This window comes from Harpia harpyja, chromosome Z (genome assembly GCF_026419915.1).
Source record: "Harpia harpyja isolate bHarHar1 chromosome Z, bHarHar1 primary haplotype, whole genome shotgun sequence".
Lineage (NCBI taxonomy): Eukaryota > Metazoa > Chordata > Aves > Accipitriformes > Accipitridae > Harpia > Harpia harpyja.
Window position 1 is genome coordinate 64956158 of NC_068969.1, and position 24142 is coordinate 64980299.

The 24142-nt window shown below is 38.9% G+C and overlaps 1 protein-coding gene across 1 annotated transcript in view; it reads right to left on the minus strand.

Annotated features, from left to right (window-relative positions):
• FBN2 (fibrillin 2) overlaps positions 1–24142 on the minus strand; it is a 176611-nt gene that overhangs the window by 135688 nt on the left and 16781 nt on the right. The window contains exon 6 of the mRNA XM_052778267.1: positions 52–249. Within this exon, the coding sequence (XP_052634227.1) occupies positions 52–249 (198 nt within the window). The remainder of the gene's footprint in view (positions 1–51; positions 250–24142) is intronic.

Consider the following 24142-nt stretch of genomic DNA (forward strand, 5'->3'; position numbering starts at 1 on the left):
ATGCCTATCAGCAACACAACAGTCATGCACAATTTAAACCAGAAGACTTACCTTGACATGCTCCAGTGCGAATATTAGGAATGAAGCCACGACGGCATGGCTGAGGCTGAGCAGGGCACATTTCACAGGGGTGACCCCATGCACGCCCAATGGTTGCACAACAGAGAGTTTTTGTGCAAACAATTCCAGTTAGCTGGCCCTGACACATCTGGTTGTTGACTTGTGTGAAACACGGGCCTGTTCTGTAATCTGGAAAAAAGGAAAGATCACTGTATTACACAAGACACTGTACTAGTAACTATAGAAGAAATCACTTTATAGTTCAGTAGATAAGTATGTTAAGAAAATTCCATGAGGACCTGGAAATTTCAGTTATGTTACTGCATGCAGAAGTAGCATGACACCTTCCAGTGAAGGTAATGATTTTCACAAGGTTCTCTTATCTTTCAATTTATTTCTTTCTGATAGATACAAGTTATGAAAGGCAGCTGGACCCAAACCTGATCTGTGCATTGACAATGTACCCAGTAAAATCCATAATAAGTGAAAGAGTTTTACAAACAAACAAGCAAGCAAGCAAAAGAGCAGACCAGATTAAGCAACCAACAACTGGGAACTGGTTTTCTTGTTCCTAAGTTACTTCATGGCGATTCATGGGAGAGAGCTACAGACCACAGGAGCCACACATTTGTTCACTCCACATTGATCAAGGTCCATGCCAGCAACCATCACAGAATCAACATTCCTGCTGGAATTCTTAGTGCAAAATAGTGCTACCTACAGAGGACTAATTGGTAAACCACCATCTATTTTCAGAGGGATAACATGAGATAATACAACCTATTCAAGCTGTATTGAGTACACTGAATATAGCATACAAACTATATGAAAATATAGTCCTAGTCAAATTCCTGTAAATACTTCTCATTAAGGTTCAACCTGTATAAAGAGAAACATTTTTTGACCTTATAACACAACACGAACTGGGAACAACAATTAACTGAAATTCTCCTGGAACAAATGAGAAACAGATGGTTGCTCTAAGCCAGATTTCATATCCTTATGGAAAATTTAAGAGGGGGAAAAAAAAGGAAGAAAATCCAAAGCTTCCACTCAGACTCAGTCATGTGAAAGAAGGCATAACAGTGGGGTTATGGCTGCTCTCCCTGCTATCCTGTCCTATTCTTGTTTTCTTCCTACTGAAAACAGACTCCAACACCGATGCGTGGGTCAATCGCTGCCTTCCGCACACTTTCATTAGTGTGCAATTGGTCTCACAACCAAGCTACAAATGGGACAATCAATGCCTTCTAGAATTCGGTACTTCCACCCTGAAGAACCAAAATAAGAGCTTTGACATGTTTGGAAAGGGAGAAAATGGTCTCCCAGTGAGACCTTATATTAAGTTTTCTTTGCACTAAGACACAAGGCTCTTAAAAGTATAAGCTACCTCAAATAGAAATACATGTTCTGCTCCCGATCTTTGATAAGGTTCATTCAGCTATCAGTCTGGGAAAGACTTTTGCATGCAGTTATTTATACACATTGGCAGTTAATTTCAGCTGGGCTGTTCACTTTAAATAAAGTTAAGCAAGCACATAAGTATCCACAACAAAAATGCCTAACAATAAAAGCAGATTAAAAGATGTCAAATACTTGGTAAGGACTCTGAATTTTAATCTTTCTTGATTTTCATTAGAAAATAATCTTCAGAGTTACACCTTTGAGCTTCCACTGTGTCCATCAAACCACAAAGACAGTACTTTTAGTAAAATACGTACATTATAAAAAGAAAATCCTGTCCATCAGAAAAAGGTTTCAGTGATCTTTCATACAACATACTGGAAGACAAGCAGCTTTACAGTGGTCTCAGTTTAATTATGCCCAAGGCCCTTGCCAAATTGCAGAGAGCTGAATTTTTAACGTAAAATACAGACCCTGGTGACTGATAGCAGAAGACTGATCTCATCAAGCTATAGCCTCATATGAGAATGATAAATATTTGAAACAAAAACTCCGACCATCAAAGATTTAAATTCCAGTAACTCACTGTAATCTGGTCTGGATTTTAGTTAAGGGGTAAGGGTAAGAAAAAGACTCCATCATAGATTATGACTGCATACTTCTTTCATATAAAGTTTACTCAGGTGTCACAAAGATTGAGGGGAATACGTGACAGACTGCCTTTAACTTGCAAATCATCAGCAGTGGTCAGCCTGCTATCAGAACAAAACCAGAACTGCTCAGAATTTAAGAACTGAAAGAAATGGAATTAATTCCTGACACCCGTGAAAACAAATGGGATTTTGGCTATTGAATTCAATGACATTGTTTCATTCTTGGAAAACAGTATTGCACTCTTTAGCAAATAGCTGTATTATAATTTATTGCCTAATATAATCTGTAAAAGCATTCTCTATGTCACATAGCAAAAGTAATGAGCTTCATATGCACGAAAAAGCTTTTACTGCTGCTCAATGAGCAGACTCCCATTCTAATGTCAACTAAGTTATAGACACCACTAATATAATAAATGATTAAAAAGAGTCCACTCATTTCATTTTCTCACTAATGACTGAAGTACAAATAATAGGCAGATCCTGGGAAAGTCTGTGGTCTACTTTGGGTATTGAGAGCTGATTGACTGTAAGCTGCACATTGTAGAATTTTTGCCCAAGTGATGACTGCAGTCAGATCAACAAAGATTGAGTCTTTCCTGAAAATCAAGATTGATTTTAGACTCCTCATGAATGAGAGTCTTCAAAAACATGAAGCTGAAAAAGGCAAAAGGATGTGTGTGGGTAAACCTGAAAAGACCATTTACAAGCCACTAGCAACACTGAGAGTCCCATTATAAAATATAATCACTATCAGAAGAAACTAAGATTTCCAGTAGCGCAAGGGAACATGATCTCTGCATCCACACAGATCTGTATGGAAATACCAAATCCTGTCCTACTTCTGAAGTTGTATTCTGCATCAGCCCAGGTAGGCATGGATCTGTTCCTGGAGGGCCACTCAATGTGCAATTCCTCTGCAGAACTTAAGCATGATGGCTGGTCAAGCATTCCTTACCCCATGCACTCAAACAGAGTGCAGTTCTTTGGGGGGAAATGCCCCCCTATAATGAAATCAAATAATCATTTATTATGCATCTCTAAAATTCCCAAAGCCTGCATTCACCTTGACTGATAATCTTGACATCCCAGCTCAGTTTGGAATTCCTATTCAGAAAATAAGTAGTTCTGCTGGACAGTATTGAATTTTTATAGCATCTGTTCTCCAAGGTACACTTTTTTGTAGGACCAGTCTTTGGATAACACGGAGCAATTACAGTAGAAGTACAAATTATATATTTTTCGGTTTAATGGTTGGTGATCCATAGGAATAGTCTGGCCAAAGATCTTCCATGTTAAGAAGTTTGGAATTCAATCAGACGAGATTAAACCCGCAACTTAAACTTGAGTTGGGAATTATATTTGAGTTCTATTACCTTCCCGTAAGACACAAGATGATTATGCATATAGTCTGTCAACCCTAGTAATGAAAAGTTCACTTTGGAAGGTGTGTTTGAAAGAAAGATTAGAGAATATAAGCAGACTACAGAGAGTGTTTGTGCAAGAGAATATGAATGAGTTAGTTAGATACAAGGAGTGATACCAATACACCCATTGCTTAATATATCCTATTAAGTAAGGAACATATATCCTATTAAGTAAGGAACAGAGAGTGTTTGTGCAAGAGAATATGAATGAGTTAGTTAGATACAAGGAGTGATACCAATACACCCATTGCTTAATATATCCTATTAAGTAAGGAACATATAAGCAATATATATGTGCCTACCTGTGCCTTAATAAACAGAGAATGCATAAATCATAGTGTTCAGGTTCTATAACCAAGCAACTTCCATCAGTGTAAATCTGCAGGAGGGCATCTAAAACTCTGAATACTGCAACTTAAACAGTAGAAGAACAAATGAAACTACTATTAAACCTTCAGGCAGATTTACAGATAAAACTAAATTCAAGCCAAAATGCTGAGATCCTGAATGATACTTCAGAATAATGACATAGAAGCAACAGATCCTGAGCTCCTAACAGAATGTGTGGCTTATATAACCTTGGGCTACAGAAGCACAAACCTAGCAGCGGACCATTTCCAGATAGCAACAGGAAGTAACCTGCTATCTGCACCTGCCAAGCGTGGTTCTTTGCACACCTATGGCAACTGCATTTCAAACAGGATGCTAGAAAACCGCAAAAATTATGCAAAGAGTCACAAGAATAATTTAAGCTTTCAGAAACATGCTTTACAGTAATATGAATAGTTTAAAATAGTATTGTAATTAAAAATATTATCTGTAACAAATGTAGCCTTTTTAAAAATCTTTATCCATTCGGTTTATCCAAAATGAAGTCCAAAGGTACAGAGTGAGTAGCGGCTGGTCTCATATGCTAAGAGGAAAACGTAAGGTTTTACAATATAAAGTGCAGGCATGCATGTCTGGGCTAATAGTAAAGTGCAGCTATTTACATGAAGTACTCTAGTCACATAGTATATTTTTACTTACAGGAAGCAAACATACTAAAACTAGATGCCATTCTGAAGATACTTTGTAGTTTCAAATGAAGCTGTGGATTTGATTCAGAAATTACCATGTGAGATTCTATGACGTTTTATACAGTCAGTCAGACTATATTATTATAATGGTTCATCTGACCTTAAAAACCCCCAGTTTATGAATCCATCCTCTTTCCTATACTGGTTTTCTTGTCTTACTGTTAGGTGTTTCTCCATTTGCTCCTTTCACAGCACTGCTGTCAGAATAATGTTGCCAGAAAGAATATGCTAGAACATATGTTATACATCATTTGTTGCTTAGAAAGGGTAACTGCTTTGGTGAAAGAAAGCGATTTTCAGCACATACGTGTTTTGCATTTTTTTAACCTCAGCAAATTATATTCAATGTGCACCACGGCTTGAGGAATGACAACCTTTATCAACAACCCAACTTGTTAATATAATTAAATTCAATAAGAAGTACTTTTTTCTTGGCATCAACATGAAAAAACCCTGGAAATAGCGTACTGGACTTCTAAATTTAACTATACTACAGCATTTCTATTCTTTCATAGAAGTGTGTATTCTGTAGTCACAAATGGGACTATCCAACTACCATGGTTCTTGGGATCTTTTCATTAACTCCTTTCTAAAAAATTATAAGTCTATTCTAATTCTACCTGTAATTTTAAAAAGGCTATTTGACAGGAAGCCTGCCACAAGGATTAGAAACATCAGAATTCTAGTGTTGGGTATGGTCCAATATCCATGTATTTTGTTCTTCTTCTTGTACCTCTGGCCAAAACCAGATGATTCAGATGAAAGTGTAAAAAGCTTGCTGTATTTAGACATGGGATAATCTGCCTGCCACATTAAGTTTCCTCCTGGTGCCTAACACCCACTAGCTCAAAACCTGAAACACCATGTTTAACATCCCAACTACCATTTGTTGTCATTCAGGACAAAACATTAACATATTTTGGTACACATGTAAAGATCCAGTTCCTATCTGAATTTTGTCACAGTCTTAGCCTCCACAGTTTCACACTGTGTTAACTAACTACTCCTGCCCATGAAAATTTTACCTCTTCTCAGGTAACTAAAAAGAGAAAAAGCAAGACATAAAGAAAAAGAAAAGTAAAAAGGCACCAGGCATGTTGGAAGGTTCATTGCAAGTTATCTGGAAGAATATGAAAATGTTAACTTTCTTTTTGTGGGAAAGCACAGACTGACATTTTAACTGAAGTCTCCCAGTACCAAAAAACTGTTTCTGTGTAAAGCCTAACAGTACTCCTGCACCTACATAAAGCCTATGCAAAAGCTCTGGAAGGGTAAAAGGACATAGACTGCAGTGCTGGAGCAGTGTATTACCACAAATCCTCTATTTCATGTCTGTGAGTGCTAGAAAGATTAGCAGGAAGGAACTGTGAAGTCTGTTCCATCATTTAACCTCAGTACCGGGGAAGATTACGGAGCGGTTCATCTTAAGTGTGCTCACATGGTGTATGCAGGACAACCAGGGGATCACGCCCAGCCAGCACGGGTTAATGAAAAGCAGGTCCTGCTTGACCAACCTGATCTCCTTCTATGACCAGGTGACCTGCCTAGTGGATGAGGGGAAGGCTGTGGATGTTGTCTACCTGGACATCAGCAAGGCCTTTGACAGTGTCTCTCACAGCATACTCCTTGAGAAGCTGGCGGCTCATGGCTTACACAAGTGTACTCTTCGCTGGGTAAAAAACTGGCTGGATGGACGAGCCCAGAGGGTTGTGGTGAATGGAGTTAAATCCAGCTGGCAGCTGGTCACAAGTGGTGTTCCCCAGGGCTCAGTATTGGGGCCAATTCTCTTTAATATCTTTATCAATGATCTGGACGAAGGGATTGAGTGCACCCTCAGTAACTTGGCGGATGACACCAAGTTGGGAAGGAGTGTTGATCTGCTTGAGGGTAGGAAGGCTCCACAGAGGGATCTGGACAGGCTGGATCGATGGGCTGAGGCCAACTGTACGAGGTTCAACAAGGCCAAGTGCCGGGTCCTGCACTTCGGTCACAACAACCCCATGAAACGCTGCAGGCTTGGGGAAGAGTGGCTGGAAAGCTGCCCCGTGGAAAAAGACCTGGGGGTGTTCATCGACAGCCAGCTGAACATAAGCCAGCAGTGTGCCCAGGTGGCCAAGAAGGCCAGCGGCATCCTGGCCTGCATCAGAAATAGTGTGGCCAGCAGGAGCAGGGAGGTGATCGTTCCCCTGTACTGGGCACTGGTGAGGCCGCACCTCGAGTACTGTGTTCAGTTTTGGGCCCCTCACTACAGGAAAGACATTGAGGTGCTGGAGCGTGTCCAGAGAAGGGCAACAAAGCTGGTGAGGGGCCTGGAGCACAAGTCTTATGAGGAACGGCTGAGGGAGCTGGGGCTGTTTAGCCTGGAGACGAGGAGGCTGAGGGGAGACCTTATTGCTCTCTACAACTACCTGAAAGGAGGTTGTAGTGAGGTGGGTGCTGGTCTCTTCTGTCAGGTGGCTGGAGATAGGACAAGAGGAAATGGCCTCAAGTTGTGCCAGGGGAGGTTTAGATTGGATATTAGGAAAAACTTCTTTACTGAAAGGGTTGTCAGGCATTGTAACAGGCTGCCCAGGGAAGTGGTTGAGTCACCATCCCTGGAGGTATTCAAAAAGCATGTAGACAAGGCACTTCAGGACATGGTTTAGCGGGCATGGTTGATGGGTGGACTCGATGATCTTAAAGGTCTTTTCCAACTTAAACGATTCTATGATTTTAATTTAAACAAAACTCCAGAGAACCGTAACTAAACAAGGAAGCAATGTGTCTGGAAGTAAATATTTTTAACTATAAGCTATTTGGAATATTGATGCATCTATTACTAAAATACTGAAAATATTAAGCATGTTGATCAGTATGAATCACACGAGGAGTGAGTAAAGGAGAACAAAACCTCATACTTGATCAATCTGTTTCACTTCCTTACAAAGCAAATTTGCCTTTCAGAAGGACTTTTTACAGAACCTCTCTCCCATAACTACAATTTAGCAAATAGTAATAAAAGGACGAGAAGATAAGTCATTTCAACTTCTACCACCTCACTTGCAGGCTCAAGTATAGTAAACCGCTTATTATTATTAATGATACCTCAAAAATCCATTTCATAGATCAGTATTATTAGATAAATAACCTAATATATGGGACCTGAATGCTGGAAAGCAGTACCTGCTCTTAGGGTTACCAGGAACTTTATTCCCTTCCAAAAGAAAAATTAGCACAGTGGGTCAAAGTCCAAGAGACTGCACTCTGTGCCAGGGAACCTTCAGAGTGGAGACATTAAGTCTATATTGGCAAAGATCTCAAGTTAAATTCACCTTGCTAGAAGATGCTCCAACAGGAAACATGCTGGAGAAGCAACTGTCTTTATTACACCCCTGATAGGATGCTGTGGCAAATTTCCCCATAATTTCCAGTAACATTCAGAGGTCTCCAGAAACGTGAAACTTATTTTTGCTGCTTGTTGCAGCACCTGCTCCTTGATGACTGATGAGATTTTTCAAAGAAACTCTATCTGAATTTTCCCCTTTGCAATGTGAAATCTAAATGTTTCAATAATTAAAAGTATAATTGAGCTCCATCTTCCTGCAATGGGAAATCCCACAATGTGTGACTCCTGCCAGAATATCAGCAGGCTTGGAAGAGCAAGACGTACCCCATTCTCCCACTGATTCTGCATAAATGACAGTGTTGCCCAGACCTTGTATTTCCAAAAAATGGGAGGTCAGGGCTTTCCTTGATTACCTTTTCATCTGAGTATGAAAGGGCTGTTAATACTCATACTTGTACTTGAGTTTAGACCACCAATCTGAAATGTATGCTTATGCAAATATAACTCTTCTTGTTCAACTCCCAATATCTGCAGATCGTAAGTCACAGTATGCAAAAAGATAATTAAACATTACAAAGGTACATATGTTTGCTTTATTAAAGATTATCTAAAATTGTTTCTCCTTCAATATTTTAATCATCCTTATAGGGAAAATTGTTCTTTTTGCAGTGATGCTTAGCTGCCAACACTGAGGGTTCACCATCAGGGAGGTTTCGAAGGTAACGAGAAGTTAGATGAATTATACTGATTCAGGCTTGATATAAATAAAAAGCATTTCTTTCAAAGGTGACATCCAACAAGTTACAGAAAAAAGATTGTTGGCTGAAAATGAGAGTTAGTCTCTTGGAAAATGAGAGAGACTTGGCAAAGCTGCTAATTTCTCTTGGAAAAAATAGTCTATGGGCAGTACAGCTATTTAGACTGAGAAGTTCACATAAACCAAAGCCTGTATTGTAAAGTCTGAGCCTCCTTCCCAACTTTTTTTTTTTTTAAAGAAAACTCGTGTGTCAAGTCCTTAATTAAACATTTAATACAATTAAGTTTATGATTAACGTAAACAATGAACACCAAAGTCTTTTAAACATTTTAAATTGTGGGTAACTCAAAGCTGAGATACATCCCCAGAAGGTTCTTTAGTCATTGTCTGAAGCAATGATTTTTATAAAATTTATTTTGATATGTAATAGTGAAGAAAGGCAGTTTAGTTGAAAAAGCTTCAACATTTTTATACAGCTGACAGCTTCCATTTTCAGGTACTACTGTTCTACTGGTCCCACATGACCATTCCTGACCAGCTCCTGCGATGCAGTACTTTCCATCACACAAACCTCTGCGATTGATTAGGCAACTTAATATACACATGGCAATTAAAAAGGGAGTGGAGGGCAGCTCTAAATGAAAGAAAAAAAAGGATGTTTAACGCAGCAGTCTATGTGGGCTTTGTAGCTTTTAGCAAAATTCCAGTTTCCACCAGGACTGCTGTCATGTCCATTCTAAGCACATTCTCATTTTCGTCTTGCTGGAACAGCAAAAGCAGCTCTTTTCCAAAAACAACATTCCAGGGTTTGCACACCCAGTTTAATATAATTGATATGATGTCAGGCTTAAGCAGATAAAGTATTAGTAGAGTATTATCTGCAGATCTTAAAACTCTTTTTTTTTTAATTAAAAATAACTCATTCTTACACACATTCTAAGCACATGGGAAAAGATGGCAAAGTACCAGATAATCAACAATATTTCTGAAATAAAATGCAATTTTCTGTTATCAAATCTGAACACTGAAGAAAATGCTTCTAATATTTTAAGACACAAAACATCTTGAAAAATATACACACAGAAAAAGCAGAGAAAGCTAGAAACATGGAAGTACTTTGCTTTTGCCATTTATGGAATTTAGTGGCTTTCAGAAGCAAAGTATTTTCCTATACTTACAAACTTCTTGGAGGAAACTGTTGCCATGTGCAACTGCACTATCATACAATGACTGCTACAAAATTTCAAGTGTAGAATAAAAGCTGAGAAATAAGATACCTGAATCTTGGTTCCAGCAAGGTCTCCAATTTTGATTTGCCTGGAGCTTCTTGTAAGCATGTATGTTTCCTTATACTTCCACAAGCCCTGCTACTATATAAAGTTTGCATCCGAGTTTGGATACTGGACTCTAATGAAATACCTCTATGAGCAAATACTCAACACGCAAACTGACACACAACAAAATATTAATCATCAGTTATTACAAGAAGTTACAGGCTGAATTACCCCTGTGCAAAGTGTACATAGAGATAAGAAATCACAAGAATAATTTTTGCAAGATTCAGCTGTTCGTACCTACTATCCCAATATTGGCTTCTTACATCCTTGCTTTGCTGAGATGTCTACGAAATTCAAAGCAGGGAAGTAACTCTGTGTATCATGCCGCCTACTGCTCTCTCCTCCTAGGTTTCTCCTTTGAGTTAAAGGAATTCCCAGCACCCTGCCATTCTGGTCCACAACAAGGCTCCTTCAGAAATACAACACAACAAATAATACCTGTCCCCAAAGCCCCAAGTCCCAAACCTCAAAACCTTAATGGAAGCCAGAGATTTTTCTCTCCACCATACAGTCAAGGCTAAGACCTAAGTCCACCAAATACCATAAGACCAGAGTGAAGCCAAGGCCACTTATATCATCACTAGGAGAGCATGCTGTACTACCAACAAAGCTTTGTAGGTGGAAGAGGGGAGTGCAGAAAGGTTGTCTGTTACAGCCTGACAGCTGGATGTTTCATTTTCAATGACAGAAAGTATTCTCCTTATCTCTGTTGAAACTCCAAACTCTGCACAAAACCTTGTATTCAGATTTCATTGACAGGACAAGATTTATCCATGTGATGAAAAGACAAAGATATTACTCATTAAATAAAACTTGGACTCTGGAAAGCCACACAAAGGCACATTATATTCTTTAATTCCTCCATATCCCAACAATTAAGAAGTCAATACCTTGCTATATGCCTGCAAAGAAAATACACTACTTTTCTGGACCATAATATCAAAACTTCAATTACACCTTCCACAGGTTTTTGCTTCCCGGCCCTAGGAAATCAGTGCTATTCAGTTCAAACTCAAAGGAACAGAATCCCTTGTCAGCAAAGAGGAAATTTAAAGATTCAGGTCTGCAGTTGTGATAAACCTTTAGGAGTATTGAATAATAGTGTAAAGAGCACAGTGTAGACTCCTCCACCCCACTCCCACCCCCCTGCTTTGGAGTTCAGTGTCATTACTCATGCCAGAAACCAATCCCACTAATGAAAGTGAGGCATTTTATACAAGTTAAGACTCCCCACATGGAGAAGGGTTTGCAGAACAGGTCCACAGTGAATACTTAATTATTCTCAGAAACTCTCAGAAACTCTGATCTCTCTGAAATATGTTGGGATATATTTCAGTGAGCCAAGTGCAAAGAGCAGTCAGGACAATTTAAAGGTCAAGTGTACAGTTTTCTAGAGCTGCAAAACTTAAAAGCAGCTAAATGTGACTTAAACTGGAGAAGTGGTCTGATGTTTTTTCAGCCCTCTGGCAACCTGCGTACTACTTCGTGAGGTCAAAAATAAGAAGGAAGACATAAAAGGAGATGATGTGTACATGTTAGTCCCCAGCTGGCCACAGCCCAGAGTCAGAACAGCTAGGTGCCGTAACAGACAATGGAGCCTCTGCCAAAGTTAGGTAAAAGTGAATGACTGCAGCTGTGGAGTCTTGCCCATTCACTGTATTCTTCCCAGCAGCCACTTTAGGAAGGCCTTCAGAATGCATCCATACTCACAAAAAGAGGAGGGAAAATATTTCATAACCAATGCCTGCGTAAATTAAGAAAAACACACTAAAAGCCCCAGCAGATCAGAAACCCTATAAAAAACCATGGCCATGCAGCTGAATGCAATGTTGTTAATGGTTAATGTAGGAAAAATAACTGTTTCACTCATTGCTTTTAGAAAAAAAGATCACATTTAGCCTGCAAGAAACATTTCCCCAGATGACTGTCTAGACTATCCTGATACTTTGTTTGAGTTGATAGTAAACTAAAAACCCAGCCAGTTACTATTTACTAGAGTTCTGTCTGTGGAGAGGCAGAAGCATAGTTTCCTCTTCTTCAGACCTCTGGGTTTTGTTCAGCAAAACAAAAGAGCTTTAGAGATTTATCTCTTTGACTTATACAATGTTTTCAGTGGGACACTATAAAGCTGGGTATCTTTTAACAATCAAAATATAGGGCAGAAGCTAATTCAGAGGATTCATCTCTTCTCTCAATAAAGAAACAACTTACTGCTGTTTCTCATACACTCAGCTATTACTCCGAGGTGGAATAAACCAGCTTACTTTTGGCACTCCAGTATTTTGCAAGCCTGGGTGCAATGTGCTCTTGATTGGCTTCAGCAAACTCTAGCCCGGATAATACCTGAATGACTCTCTTCCATATAGTTTTATTGGAGTAACTATAGCTTTTAAGACATTACATAGCTAATGCTTTTGAAGATGGAGACAGCTGAAAATTTAAAGTAGATCAAAGCTAAATTTTAAACCTTCACCTTTAATTCATTTTAAATTGAACAATAGTTTTAAATTAAACATTTTCTTTGATATATATTTGCCATGCCACACTTCACTGTCAAAATCATTAAAACTTTAAAGTTCAATATGCTTTTCACCAGTTACATGAAGCTTACTTTTTGACTGTTTCAAGCTGAGTAACAGGAACATCTTCTAGCCTCTATCTTTCAGTTTCCCCAGTTCTTATAGACGAGTTCAGTGCTACAGCGTTTAGGTAGCAAAACCCAAAAACCTATATTTAAATACAAACAGTGGTCCTAAACCTTAATTCTGTTCTTAATCAAAACTCCCAGTAGCTTCACTGGGATTTCTGCCAGACTTAGTAGTGCAGGACTGAACCCAAAAAGTCTTTTTTCATTGGCTTCAGCTGCTCCCTGGGAATCTGCAGAGACAGAAGACTTTCATCCCTCTGTCAGCAGAAGAGAGAGTGATGACTGCAGCATGCTGTCAGTCTTGTGAAGGGCACTCCGTGAGGGGGAAGGCTGTACACAGGGAAAGACAATAAAGTTGTGGCAAAGAAGAAAGGACATACACGCTACACATTTCACCCTCACCAGAAAGAGGTGGGAAAGATACTCCAAAGTCAATACTTCTGAGGACTAGATCTGCCAGTTGCTCAGAGCCCCTGCATTTTGTAAAATCTGATCTCAAACACAAAATTTGTCAGGGACCTGGTAGCAGAACAAAGTGAAAAATATCAGGACATGCAAAAAACACAGGAGGAAAAAATAGAAGAAGAAAATTATTTCCTAATATCTGTCATCTGTCTAACCCCCAACCATACAGCCACACAGTTTTGTGTTCTCTGTGGTCATCCTTCTGGATCAACATTTAGACAGTTTTATTCCTTTTTTATTCATCAGAACAAACATAAGGTTCCTTTACGGGAAATGTAAACAAACAAACAATCTTCCCATTTCTTATTTTTCAAACTCACATTTCCATGAGAAGAATTGTTCAGGTGTTATTGAACAATGTATTATCTATACTTTCCCTCTTTTACTTCTCGCTCAACCATTGAGCCCCCAGTACAATATTACAAAAGAAAACATAAAGGAATATTCAAAGCCCTCTTTTCACTCTCTCTCAGCTCTAATTTGGTACCTCTGTGTACACAGAAGATGCATACACATACCCAAGGTAAAACAACAATTCAATAATTATGTTGTATGATGACCCACTTCATGGGCTTCACAGGAACAAATTAGATCATTCTATGTGACAGCAGTGACATAAAAGATGTAATTTTTTACATAAAAGTATGCAGAAATATAAACACAAAAATATACATTTATTTACTTATATTAAAATATATAAAATACCCTCTTCATACATATCTGTGTATAAACCTATATCGTTGCACTTACACAACCTTGTCAACAGTACAGCAGGTTAGCATATCTTTACTATGCTTGCATGCACACCCCTGTGTAAGAATCTGGGAATAATAATATATAATTATATATACTAAAATTTGGGGATAATTATATAGCTATCAAAACTACAACCGCTAAAACCACCCAGAGCAATGACGTAACGAACACTACCAATACAGCCCACAAGCTTCAACAGTTTTACAACAGAATTCTCTTGAAGACTACTGACAACGTGTAAAAATGTTTTTTAATTTACATTTCCTGTTTCTCTTCCAAAGGATAATTTCTTTTACTACTAGGCTGACAACAAACAGTGCAGATTACTGGAAACTTGCTACCAATACTGGGGCTGGGGGGAGTAAAGAGGGGGAGAGAGAGAGAGAGGAACCTCCAAAGCCTACTCAAAGTATGAAGTCATTTGAAATTTTAATTGCCTGTGTACTAATAATAAAGGCTTATGTTTGCTTTTTTCTTTTGATTCATTTTTTGGTCTATGACCCCTTCTGCTATGAAGCAATTTCAGCTTAAGAATTCATTAATGTAGCATAGTTCAAGATTTCCTGCCACTGCTTTAAATATTAAAACAAACTACGACTCCAAAGTATCAATTCAGTCCTTACTTAAAGCTAAAAAATTCAAGGGACAAACGCTAATCCTTCACACCACTTTAATTATTATGAGATTTCCATCTCTTTTTGTTTCCAGCTTTTAAAAGTGAATTAGCACTGCTGACGAGGATACGGGTTGGCTCCTTGACTGTTTTGACCAGAAATGTATCTTGTAAGAATTTGTACTATTATAGCTTTTTTAGTTTAGATACATAGTTTTACCTAAAATCCATACAGAAAAGGAAGCTCTTTTATTAGATAAAGCTGAAACAGTTGAAGAAAAAAAATGGAAAAGTAATTGGGATCTGTGTCCCCTTATCACATCTGAAAAGACTCAGTCTTCGTCTGGTTTGTTCAATTATGTAAGCCAGTCTAGTGAGAGGTACGTTTCCCTCCAGCCCTTCCTTCACAAAGCATCTCCGTAAGTGTGCTTCATCGGTGTCTGTACATCACTGTGTTTTCAGATGTTACTAGAAACCAACACAGAAGCAAAACCATAACCCATGCACTCCAGGGCTTTTCCTTTCCTCCTTGGGAGGCCTTAGTTAACCCAACTGAAATGAATAGAAATCTTTCCACTAGATTTCAGTCAAGCTGGATTTGTTACAAGGTTCTTTGTTAGGTTTCTTCTACTTCTTTTATAGGCAGTCCCCACCCCTTCCTCTCCTCATCCATTCTACACATCTTCCTGTATTTGTTTTTTTCTTCTTAAAATGTGAAGTATGAGGAGAAGCAGAGTGAAAAACATCACACAGCTGTATTTTTAAAGTACACACAAAATCCAAACAACATATGAAAGCAGTAAAAAAATATTGCTTGTTATGGCGTTATATTTTAGAAACAGGCATGTATCACAAGTAACTATTACTTCTGGTTCAGTTCACTGTCATTTTGAACCTTCTATGTTTGATTTAGACAATAAGCAGCATAACTTCAGGCAGAGGACTGGCAGTAGGGACAGAAGTGGACTGTAAAACCATAATACTGCAAAGCAATAGAATTACACTGGAGACCAGAATTACACTGGAGACAAGTGGAGACCAGTGATGAGTGGAGTTCCTCAGCGGTTGGTATTGCGGCTGGCACTGTTTAACATCTTTGTCGGCGACACGGACAGCAGGATCGAGTGTACCCTCAAAATTTGCCGCAGACACCAAGCTGTGTGGTGCGGTCGACACACTGGAGAGAAGGGATGCCATCCAGAGGGACCCTGACAGGCTTGAGAGGTGGGCCTGTGAAAACTTCATGAAGTTCATCAAGGCCAAGTGCAAGGTCCTGCACATGGGTCGGGGCAATCCCAAGCACAAATACAGGCTGGGCAATGAGTGGATTGGGAGCAGCCCTGAGGAGAGGGACTTGGGGGTGTTGGTTGACAAGAAGCTCAACATGACCTGACAACACGCACTCACAGCCCAGAAAGCCAACCATATCCTGGGCCGCCTCAAAAGAAGCGTGACCAGCAGGTCAAGGGAGGTGACTCTCCCCCTGTGCTCTCATGAGACCCCCCTGGAGTACTGCATTCAGCTCTGGGACCCCCAACGCAAGAAGGACATGGACCCGTTGGAGCGAGTGCAGAGGAGGGCCACAAAGATGATCAGAGGGCTGGAGCACCTCCCCTATGAAGACAGGGTAAGAAAGTTGGGGTTGTTCAGATTGGAGAAGAGAAGGCTCCATGCAGACCTTATAGCAGCCTTCCAGTACCTAAAGAGGGCCTACAGGAAAGCTGGAGAGGGACTTTTTCCAAGGGCATGTCATGATAGGACAAGGGGTAATGGCTTTCAACTGAAAGAGGGTAGATTTAGATTAGATGTAAGGAAGAAGTTCTTCACTATGAGGGTGGTGAGGCACTGGAACAGATTGCCCAGAGAGGCTGTGGATGCCCCATCCCTGGAAGTGTTCAAGGCCAGGTTGGATGGGGCTTCGAGCAACCTGGACTAGTGGAATGTGTCCCTGCCCAGGGGAGAGGGGGGTTGGAACTAGATGATCTTTGAGGTCCCTTCCAACCCAAACCATTCTATCATTCTATTATTCTATGATACACCTTTGGAGTGTAACGGCATTAATAAAAAGGAACTACTTTACTTCTTTAGAAGCTACTGTCTCAGAGAATGAAATAAAAGTTCTTTGGTTAGACAGGGGTTTGCTTAACTAATGCCAAGATCTGCAGTTTAAATAACTTCTATATTGTTTTATATTGTAAGATACTCATCAAATTATAAAAGTTTTCATCATCTTAAGATATGCTAATAGAAATGAAATGAAATTATTCTCTAGGCAGAAAAGAACAAAGAACTCCAGTTATTCCTAGTGCCACACTCAAACTGTGTTTTGGATACCTTGCCAAGGGGACATAAAAAGATAGCTTTACTCTGCTCATGATGCTGGTCCATCTGTGAGCAACCTGATGTCTCACAAAGTTAAAACAGCATTAACCATCTTCCTTATACTGAGAATGATTGCTGCAGCAACTGTCAGAAATCACAGGCATCACTTACTAAAGCCCCTTCTTCCCCCTCGATCAAAACATCTTTTCTATGGGCAAGAAGTAGGTTTACACAGAAGCAACATCAGTCACTTTACAGTAATAAAACAGTAACTGCAGCTTGCAATGAAAATTCTTCCTCTGGCAGAATCCTGATGGCCTTGGGGAGCCTGAGAGCTCTGCAGTGGTACAAAGTGGCACAGCTCAGTCTGCATTTACAATAAGCAAATACAAGGCTCTGAAAAGGGGACTACAGCAGAAACATTAATTCCTCTTCTACAAAATCACAAGAAGAGTGAAAGTTTTATGTAATTACATTGAAATTAAATTTTTGCCAGTAAAGAACTTTGCATTATACACCTAACATGGAGACGGAACATCTTTTCACATACATGCCTAAGTTGTCACATTTGCATACAGCAGTCAAATAACCAAAGGAATCCTTTACCTAATGAATGCAAGATGAGATTCTAAATTATACCACCTGAGACTTAATTTTGTGACACCAATCTCCAACTTTCAGACAGCCAGGGTTTAAAAAAAAAAAAAAAAAAAATTGTTTCTCAGGAAAGAAAACATCTTACAGTTTCAAATGATATAATTTCTATACTGGAAAATGTCTCTCCCATTGTTACATTTTATTATTTTCAGATGGTTTTCGTTTAGCTGGGAGGCCTTGCTTAAAGTTTCCATTTACTGTAGATATTGCAGATTAAGCTTGCATTCTACAAATATTCAGAAGCAACGAAAGTTTTTGGGCATCAGAGTGCTAAGTGTGAGGTAGGCACCTGATGTCTCTGGTAGTACAACGTTTAAAAAGTCACATTACAGTATGATCCATCAGTTAAACTAGTTGAAATGAGGTCAAAAATTAACAAGGATTCTCCCTTTGTCTCTCTCCTGTCATTTATGCTACAAGGCACAAAGGCTGAAAAGATCTGAAAATACTCTCTATATCTAGCATATAAACAAGGTTTTAAGGTCTAGACACAAAGAGGAGACACAGCTCAAGGTCTTCAAGCAGATGAAGAGCAAAATTTTAGCTCCCAAGCAAAGGTCACCGTCAGTCCTAACAAGAAAACTGCAGATTCAGAGTAACACAGAGTCAGGGACTGAGGAATAATACACCCACTGTGGAAATACACCTGTACTGAAAGTATAGGGAGGGTAATAGAAACAGCCTCCTGTGTCTCACCCCAGCATGACAGGATAATTAGGGAGGAAGTCAGAGCAGAGCAAAAAGGAGAAAGCAGGCTACAGGGCTGGATATCATGACACTAGGGAAAGACAACAGAAGGATTCCTGCATGAGAAAAACTTTAATCTGACAGTTTTAAGGCATGAAGAGAAGGTCTGGACATCAACTATAAGCAGTTTTCCTTGATGAGTTGCACTTATTGAAAGCACAATGGAGGTACTTTGCACGCCTGTCAGTTACATTAGAGCCTGATTTCCAAGAAGCACCTGGACCTCCTAATAAAGTCAGTGATAGAAATGCTGTTCATCACCTTTGGAAAATCAGGACACTTAATCTTACTTGATTCTTACAGGCTAAGAATCAGTATAATGCGAGACAGATGTAAAATATCTTTTCTTGGTGGACAATGTTAGCTACTGTAATGCTATACTCACATTAAAATGGTATTACGCATCTGCCTCCCAAGAGGAAAAAAATCAAGCAGAGAAGAGACCATACACGGTCATCGGACTGCAAAATTTTCTATCCCTCCTCAGTCCTGATCAAGAATAGATGACCATGTTTATTAAGCCACTGACTGCAGTAGGAAATCTTTTGTCATCGTCCATTTATTTAGAACACATAATGTATGCCATACCCTCCTTGAAAATCAGCTCAAAGCTGACATAAAATACAAAGCAGTGCGCATATGGGAGAAGTCTGCCTTCTAAGCTGCAAAGGCAAAATACAATCCTCGGGAAATGTTTTCTTACATCTGAAGATGACAAAAGTATCCACAACAGTGATTTGCCCAATAACCTACCACATAAGTAGTCAACAGTTTCTTTTTCAAAAAATAAACTTCATACCACAATGGTAAAACACACAAAGATACTAAAAAAATAGCAAGATTGTCACAGTATCACCAAGCCACATGCTGAGGTGAGTGTCCTTACTGGGGCACACGGAGCAGCTGAAGATTCAGAGAAGAGCAGGCAGACCTGTGCCCCTACTCTTCCAGTAATGTTTTCTTTGTAACGATTAGTATTACCTCTTCTTTTTTTTTTTTTTTTTTCCACTTTAAGATCAGTAAGAATCAATCCTAGCAACATCCCTCCTGCTTTTTCTGAAATTTATCCAAAATCCTTGTTGCATGGCTTTTAACACCTCAGCGAGTTTAGCAGCATGTCAAGAGTTCCAGCCCATACCTTACTACAGCTTTTTCAAATGTGCTGATAGTGTCACACTGTGTATAGCTCTGCTGCTGTGAACTGAAAATCTGCTGAAACTTGGCTATGACCTGACCTTCAGCACTAATGTCTTCATTTTCCATGGGACTCATCCAAACGCTTTTTGCCAACCCCTGTCTGATGCAGATTTTATCATTTACCCATGCTGTTTTTATTCTATTCAATTTCATTCCTGACTGTTTTCCTTCCACTGTTTTCAACAGCAAATTGCTTCGTAAGGAACGTTTCGACTCCTGCTTTATTTATTATTTCCATTGACTGTTCCCTTGCTGTTCTTTTGGGCTTTTCACGCTTTGAACACTTTGCACATCACTGGCTATTAGTCGGCTAATTTAAGGTAGTGATTAAATAATGAAACAACTTCTCTATAAAGAGTCAGCTAAAAAAAGGTCAGCAACAAACCAGTGTTCCCAAGAAGATATTTGCCTGAAAACATCATTTTCTTCTACCTTTACTAGACCATGAAAAGTCAGAACTATACTAGAAACATATTTAATATTGATCCAATAACACTTTATCTAAATATCAATTACAATAAATCATATTTTATTGTTACCAACTTCATTAATCCCAGTAAATTAAGCTATTTTAGATTTCTGCTAGCATTTTGCTTTCTGTTGTATGGAAAGATAGATATCTGTCATCTATGTCTATCATTTACAAAATTTCAAGTCCTTAACTAAGAAACTTGAGCAAGTAACACCCTCCCTTCCTTGCATTTAGAACAACCAGAAAATCCAGACCACTAGAGCCTTCACTGGCTCTTTGGGAGGAATTACAGGGCAAACCAGCCTGAGCATGCAACTTCCAAAGGAGGAAAAAATACCATCCTCCCAAAGGATGCACGGCAAATCTCTTTCTTGTCAAACACTCCTTTTCAGAATTTTGATAAAATATTTATCAGTTACATGCTTTGTGCAACATTTTTTGTTTCGGCCATGTTCTTGCTTCTTCCCAAACAAACACGATGCAGTTAACTCTCCTTTGTTTTTCAAATTACGATCATGATTTCCATGACTGTATGAATGATTAACTGCATCTGTTCAAAGATTTTTTATCTTAGTATACATATACACACTGATTTGTTCTTGTTATGCTATGCAACTGGCTATTTGGTATTATTCCTGTTTTACAGGTTGGATGACTCAAGCATTTTTGAACAGGAAAAAGAAAGAGGAAATGCAACTTTCTGGGTTAAAAAATTATATTCTTTAAATGTCAGGAGTCATTTGCAAACACACACAAACCATGTCACAGCAGCCCCAATGAGCGTATAAGAACAACATAAATCAAAATCTGTTTTTACTCCAAAGAAAATACATCTGTTTCTATTGAAACAATTCTATTGAGTTATTCATACATTTCCTATATTGATATAAGGCCACATTGGCATGATAAGCACACATAAAAATGGTAACAAACATTCACTCACAGCAAAGAACATCACACCATTTTGGTATTATGATGCTTCAGGGCAGTTACTGATCAATATCTAAAGCCATAGATAAAATGTGTTGACACCATACTAGACAGGTCATAGAAAGTCAACTATTTAATTATGTAAATTGAGCAATCTACTCTCAGGACAGTTAAAAGTTCTCCAGTTAAAGACTTCTTTTCAAAACTTGATACTAAGAACAAAAAAATATGTCATATAGAAGAACTGGAGGAAGTGGAACATTCCCAAGATTATTTGTTTCTATACAAAGAATCCATGACTGCAGTTTAAAACCAAGAAGATTACCATAAACCAATGAAGCAGATTAAGTCAGAGGGTAAAGAGAAGACATAGACCCCACAGAGCCAGAGTACAACTTTATTACCAAGCTTACAGAAATGCATGAAATCTTCACAGAAAACAAAAAAGCAAGAAATTGTGGAATTCCTGTAGTTTCCATTTCTAAACCAGTCCCCACACCAATCTGAATTTAAAAAACATTCAGAGTCAAGAAGTATGCCATAAGCCTCCTTTTTTCAAAAGCTAGGTTTTAACTGATGTAGGAATACTGGTAAGTATAGCATTGTGGAAGAATCAACGTGGCTTTTGCAAAAGAAAATCAAACCCTATATACCTAGTGTAGTTCCTTAACGAATCAACCCGCCTGTTAGACGGAAGCAGATACAGTCTAGCAGGATACCCAAAGGACCTCAACCGCAGGCTCTTCATGAAAACAAGGCAGGAAATAAGAGGGAAGTCCTTACATGGGTAAGAAACAAGGACGAGGAAATGGGGGGGGGGGCGGTATGTGACTAATTTTCACACTGGAAGAAATGCTGGCACCCACACTGATTTACGTATTCCTAAGTGATCTCAGGAGTGAGGAAAGGGACAAACAAAGCTGGTCACAAGCACTGCAGAAAAATGAATGACAAGGTGTTAAAAACAATTACAATGCCACTTGCTTAGAAAAATCCTGAGCCACAAAATTATCCAACCCTGGGAAAAAACTCAGGGAAACGCCGCTTTTCCTGTTAAATTGGCTACTGGCAGCGATGGGATCCTAGGCTAGACCGCCCCTCTGCTCTGATTTTGTACGACACCTCTCCCGCATGCTGCGATTTCCTCTGCAGGCATTTTCAAGAGCTTCTTTTCATTCATCTCATGTTCTTGCATAATACAAACCTCTAGGCAACATGAACAGTATTTCAAATTATACCTCAGCAGGATCTCTTTATGGGTAGAGTTTTTCAAGTTTTTTCCAGTTTTTCAAGTTTTACACAAGTACTTATACGCAATACAGAAATCCAACACAACTTCAAACACCTGTAACCGCTATAGAAATAAACAACTTTCAAGGTTCCTGAATTCCCCAGAGGACCTCTTGTGCCTCCTCAACACAGTATTTGTAAATTTATCAGTAAACCTATTTGTCTGATTTGTCCTAATACATTCTACAGTCACAAAAGCATTTAATTCTTTCTTCATTTTTACAGTACTTCAGAACTGGGTTCTTTAATTTATTTCTGCTTTTTTCCAATTTCAAAATTTGCCTACAATGCCTAAATAAGCAATACAAAATGTTAGCACTTGCTGAATTTGACAAAAGTTTTCCTATTCACTTGAATATTTCAGGGGGCTTTGCACTTTCTTGGTTAAAGACAATCCCTGTTGACAAGCATCTCAATTTTATTGTGATGTCTAACTTACCTAGATATTCTGCAAATATCTCCAGATTTTTTTTTCTGGATGTAATACAAATTAATTAGTTTAATAAAATTAATACTTTTCCTCATCTTTCTGAGGAAATTATTTTTTCTTCTGAAACTCTAACAAAGCCATCATTGCTTTGCTCAGCTCCTGTAGTGTGATCCCCCAACTACTTAAAAAAAAAAAAAAAAGTCATATTCTAATGCATCTGACAGAGTAAAATTTCCACTGAGGAAGGAAAGAGATAAGACTAGACAGAATTTTCCAAAGACATCATCTTCCACCTCCTTTGCAACACATTCCCCACTCATGATTTTGGTCCATTGCTCTACATTATCTGACCCTTGCTTTAGTTTTCAGTGAACAATCTCTAGATGTGGAACATAACCCAGTCAAAGTCCTACCTGACACATAAAGCCCCAATATTTTATGCTCTCCCGGACTTGTTCCTCCTGTAGGTAATAGAAAACACTAGCTTTCAAACATAGGTTTTAAACAGATATATATGAAGAAAATATACTCTATACTTCTGGAGAACAGATATAACGACTCTGCTAGTTCTTTCTTCCATTGCACAGTTTGGAGCAGTGTAGCTACAGTGCTTCCCTTTTAAACACTGACTTGAAGCAAAGCAGCTTTCCCTGTGCCTCAGTTGCAGGAGGGCTCCATTTTACTCTGGTGAAAATTCTCAAGTCCTTGGAAGAGGTTATTCAAATCTACATTTTCATCTTCCTTTTGTAGATCTAGTTTAAAGGCATAGAATTTCTGCTTTTATTTCTAACACAAATAACCCCATATCTGTACCTGTCATATGCCTGAAAGAAACTGAAAAGTGTTAAAGATTTCAAGTGCTTCAAAAGTAAAAAGTAACAAGGCTGTTTCATTGAAGGATTTTTACATTTTTCTTTTGCTAGTACTGTTTGTGGATAGAAACATAGCGCTGTTCAAATCTGGGGGGGGGTGTTAAATTTTTTTTTGTTTTTTTCCTCCCCAGTTTCAGCTCTGGAGGAACTTGTAACTGCTCTCTACTGCTCAAGGTAGTTTCTCAGGGCTTTTGGGAGGTGGGCAGAGGCCAATTCTGATAAATTGTGCTGTTCAGATGTCACTCAGAGCTAAGGATGCCCATAGCTATCTGCTTCCTGCAAGATCTGATTTCTCCATGAAAGGAAAGGAAGGAACCAATTCTCCAGTCACACCATACCCTTTTAAAAGGTATGGTTCCCTACCACTGTTGGCTTCCTGTGAAGGCCCATATTCAGCTGAAGCATCCTTCCCTCTTCTCATTTGTAATAACAGACCACAGGATCTCTCCAGACCAGAGATTGTCTTTGTTCAGTTGATTCGTAAAATGGTGCTTTGACCCCTGACGTGGACTTTAGCTCTTATCGAAATGACTGTGCTGCCATTGCACCTGTGAACTGTAGGTTCATACTCACTAAGTTTGCTACGGTGATCATTTTCAGTCTGAAATTGCATAACCAGCTTTGTGTGGTTTTCTGCATTCAGAGACAACGTGTACCACACTCACTGCAAGAATTATTCAAGTAACTTACAAGTATGTGCTA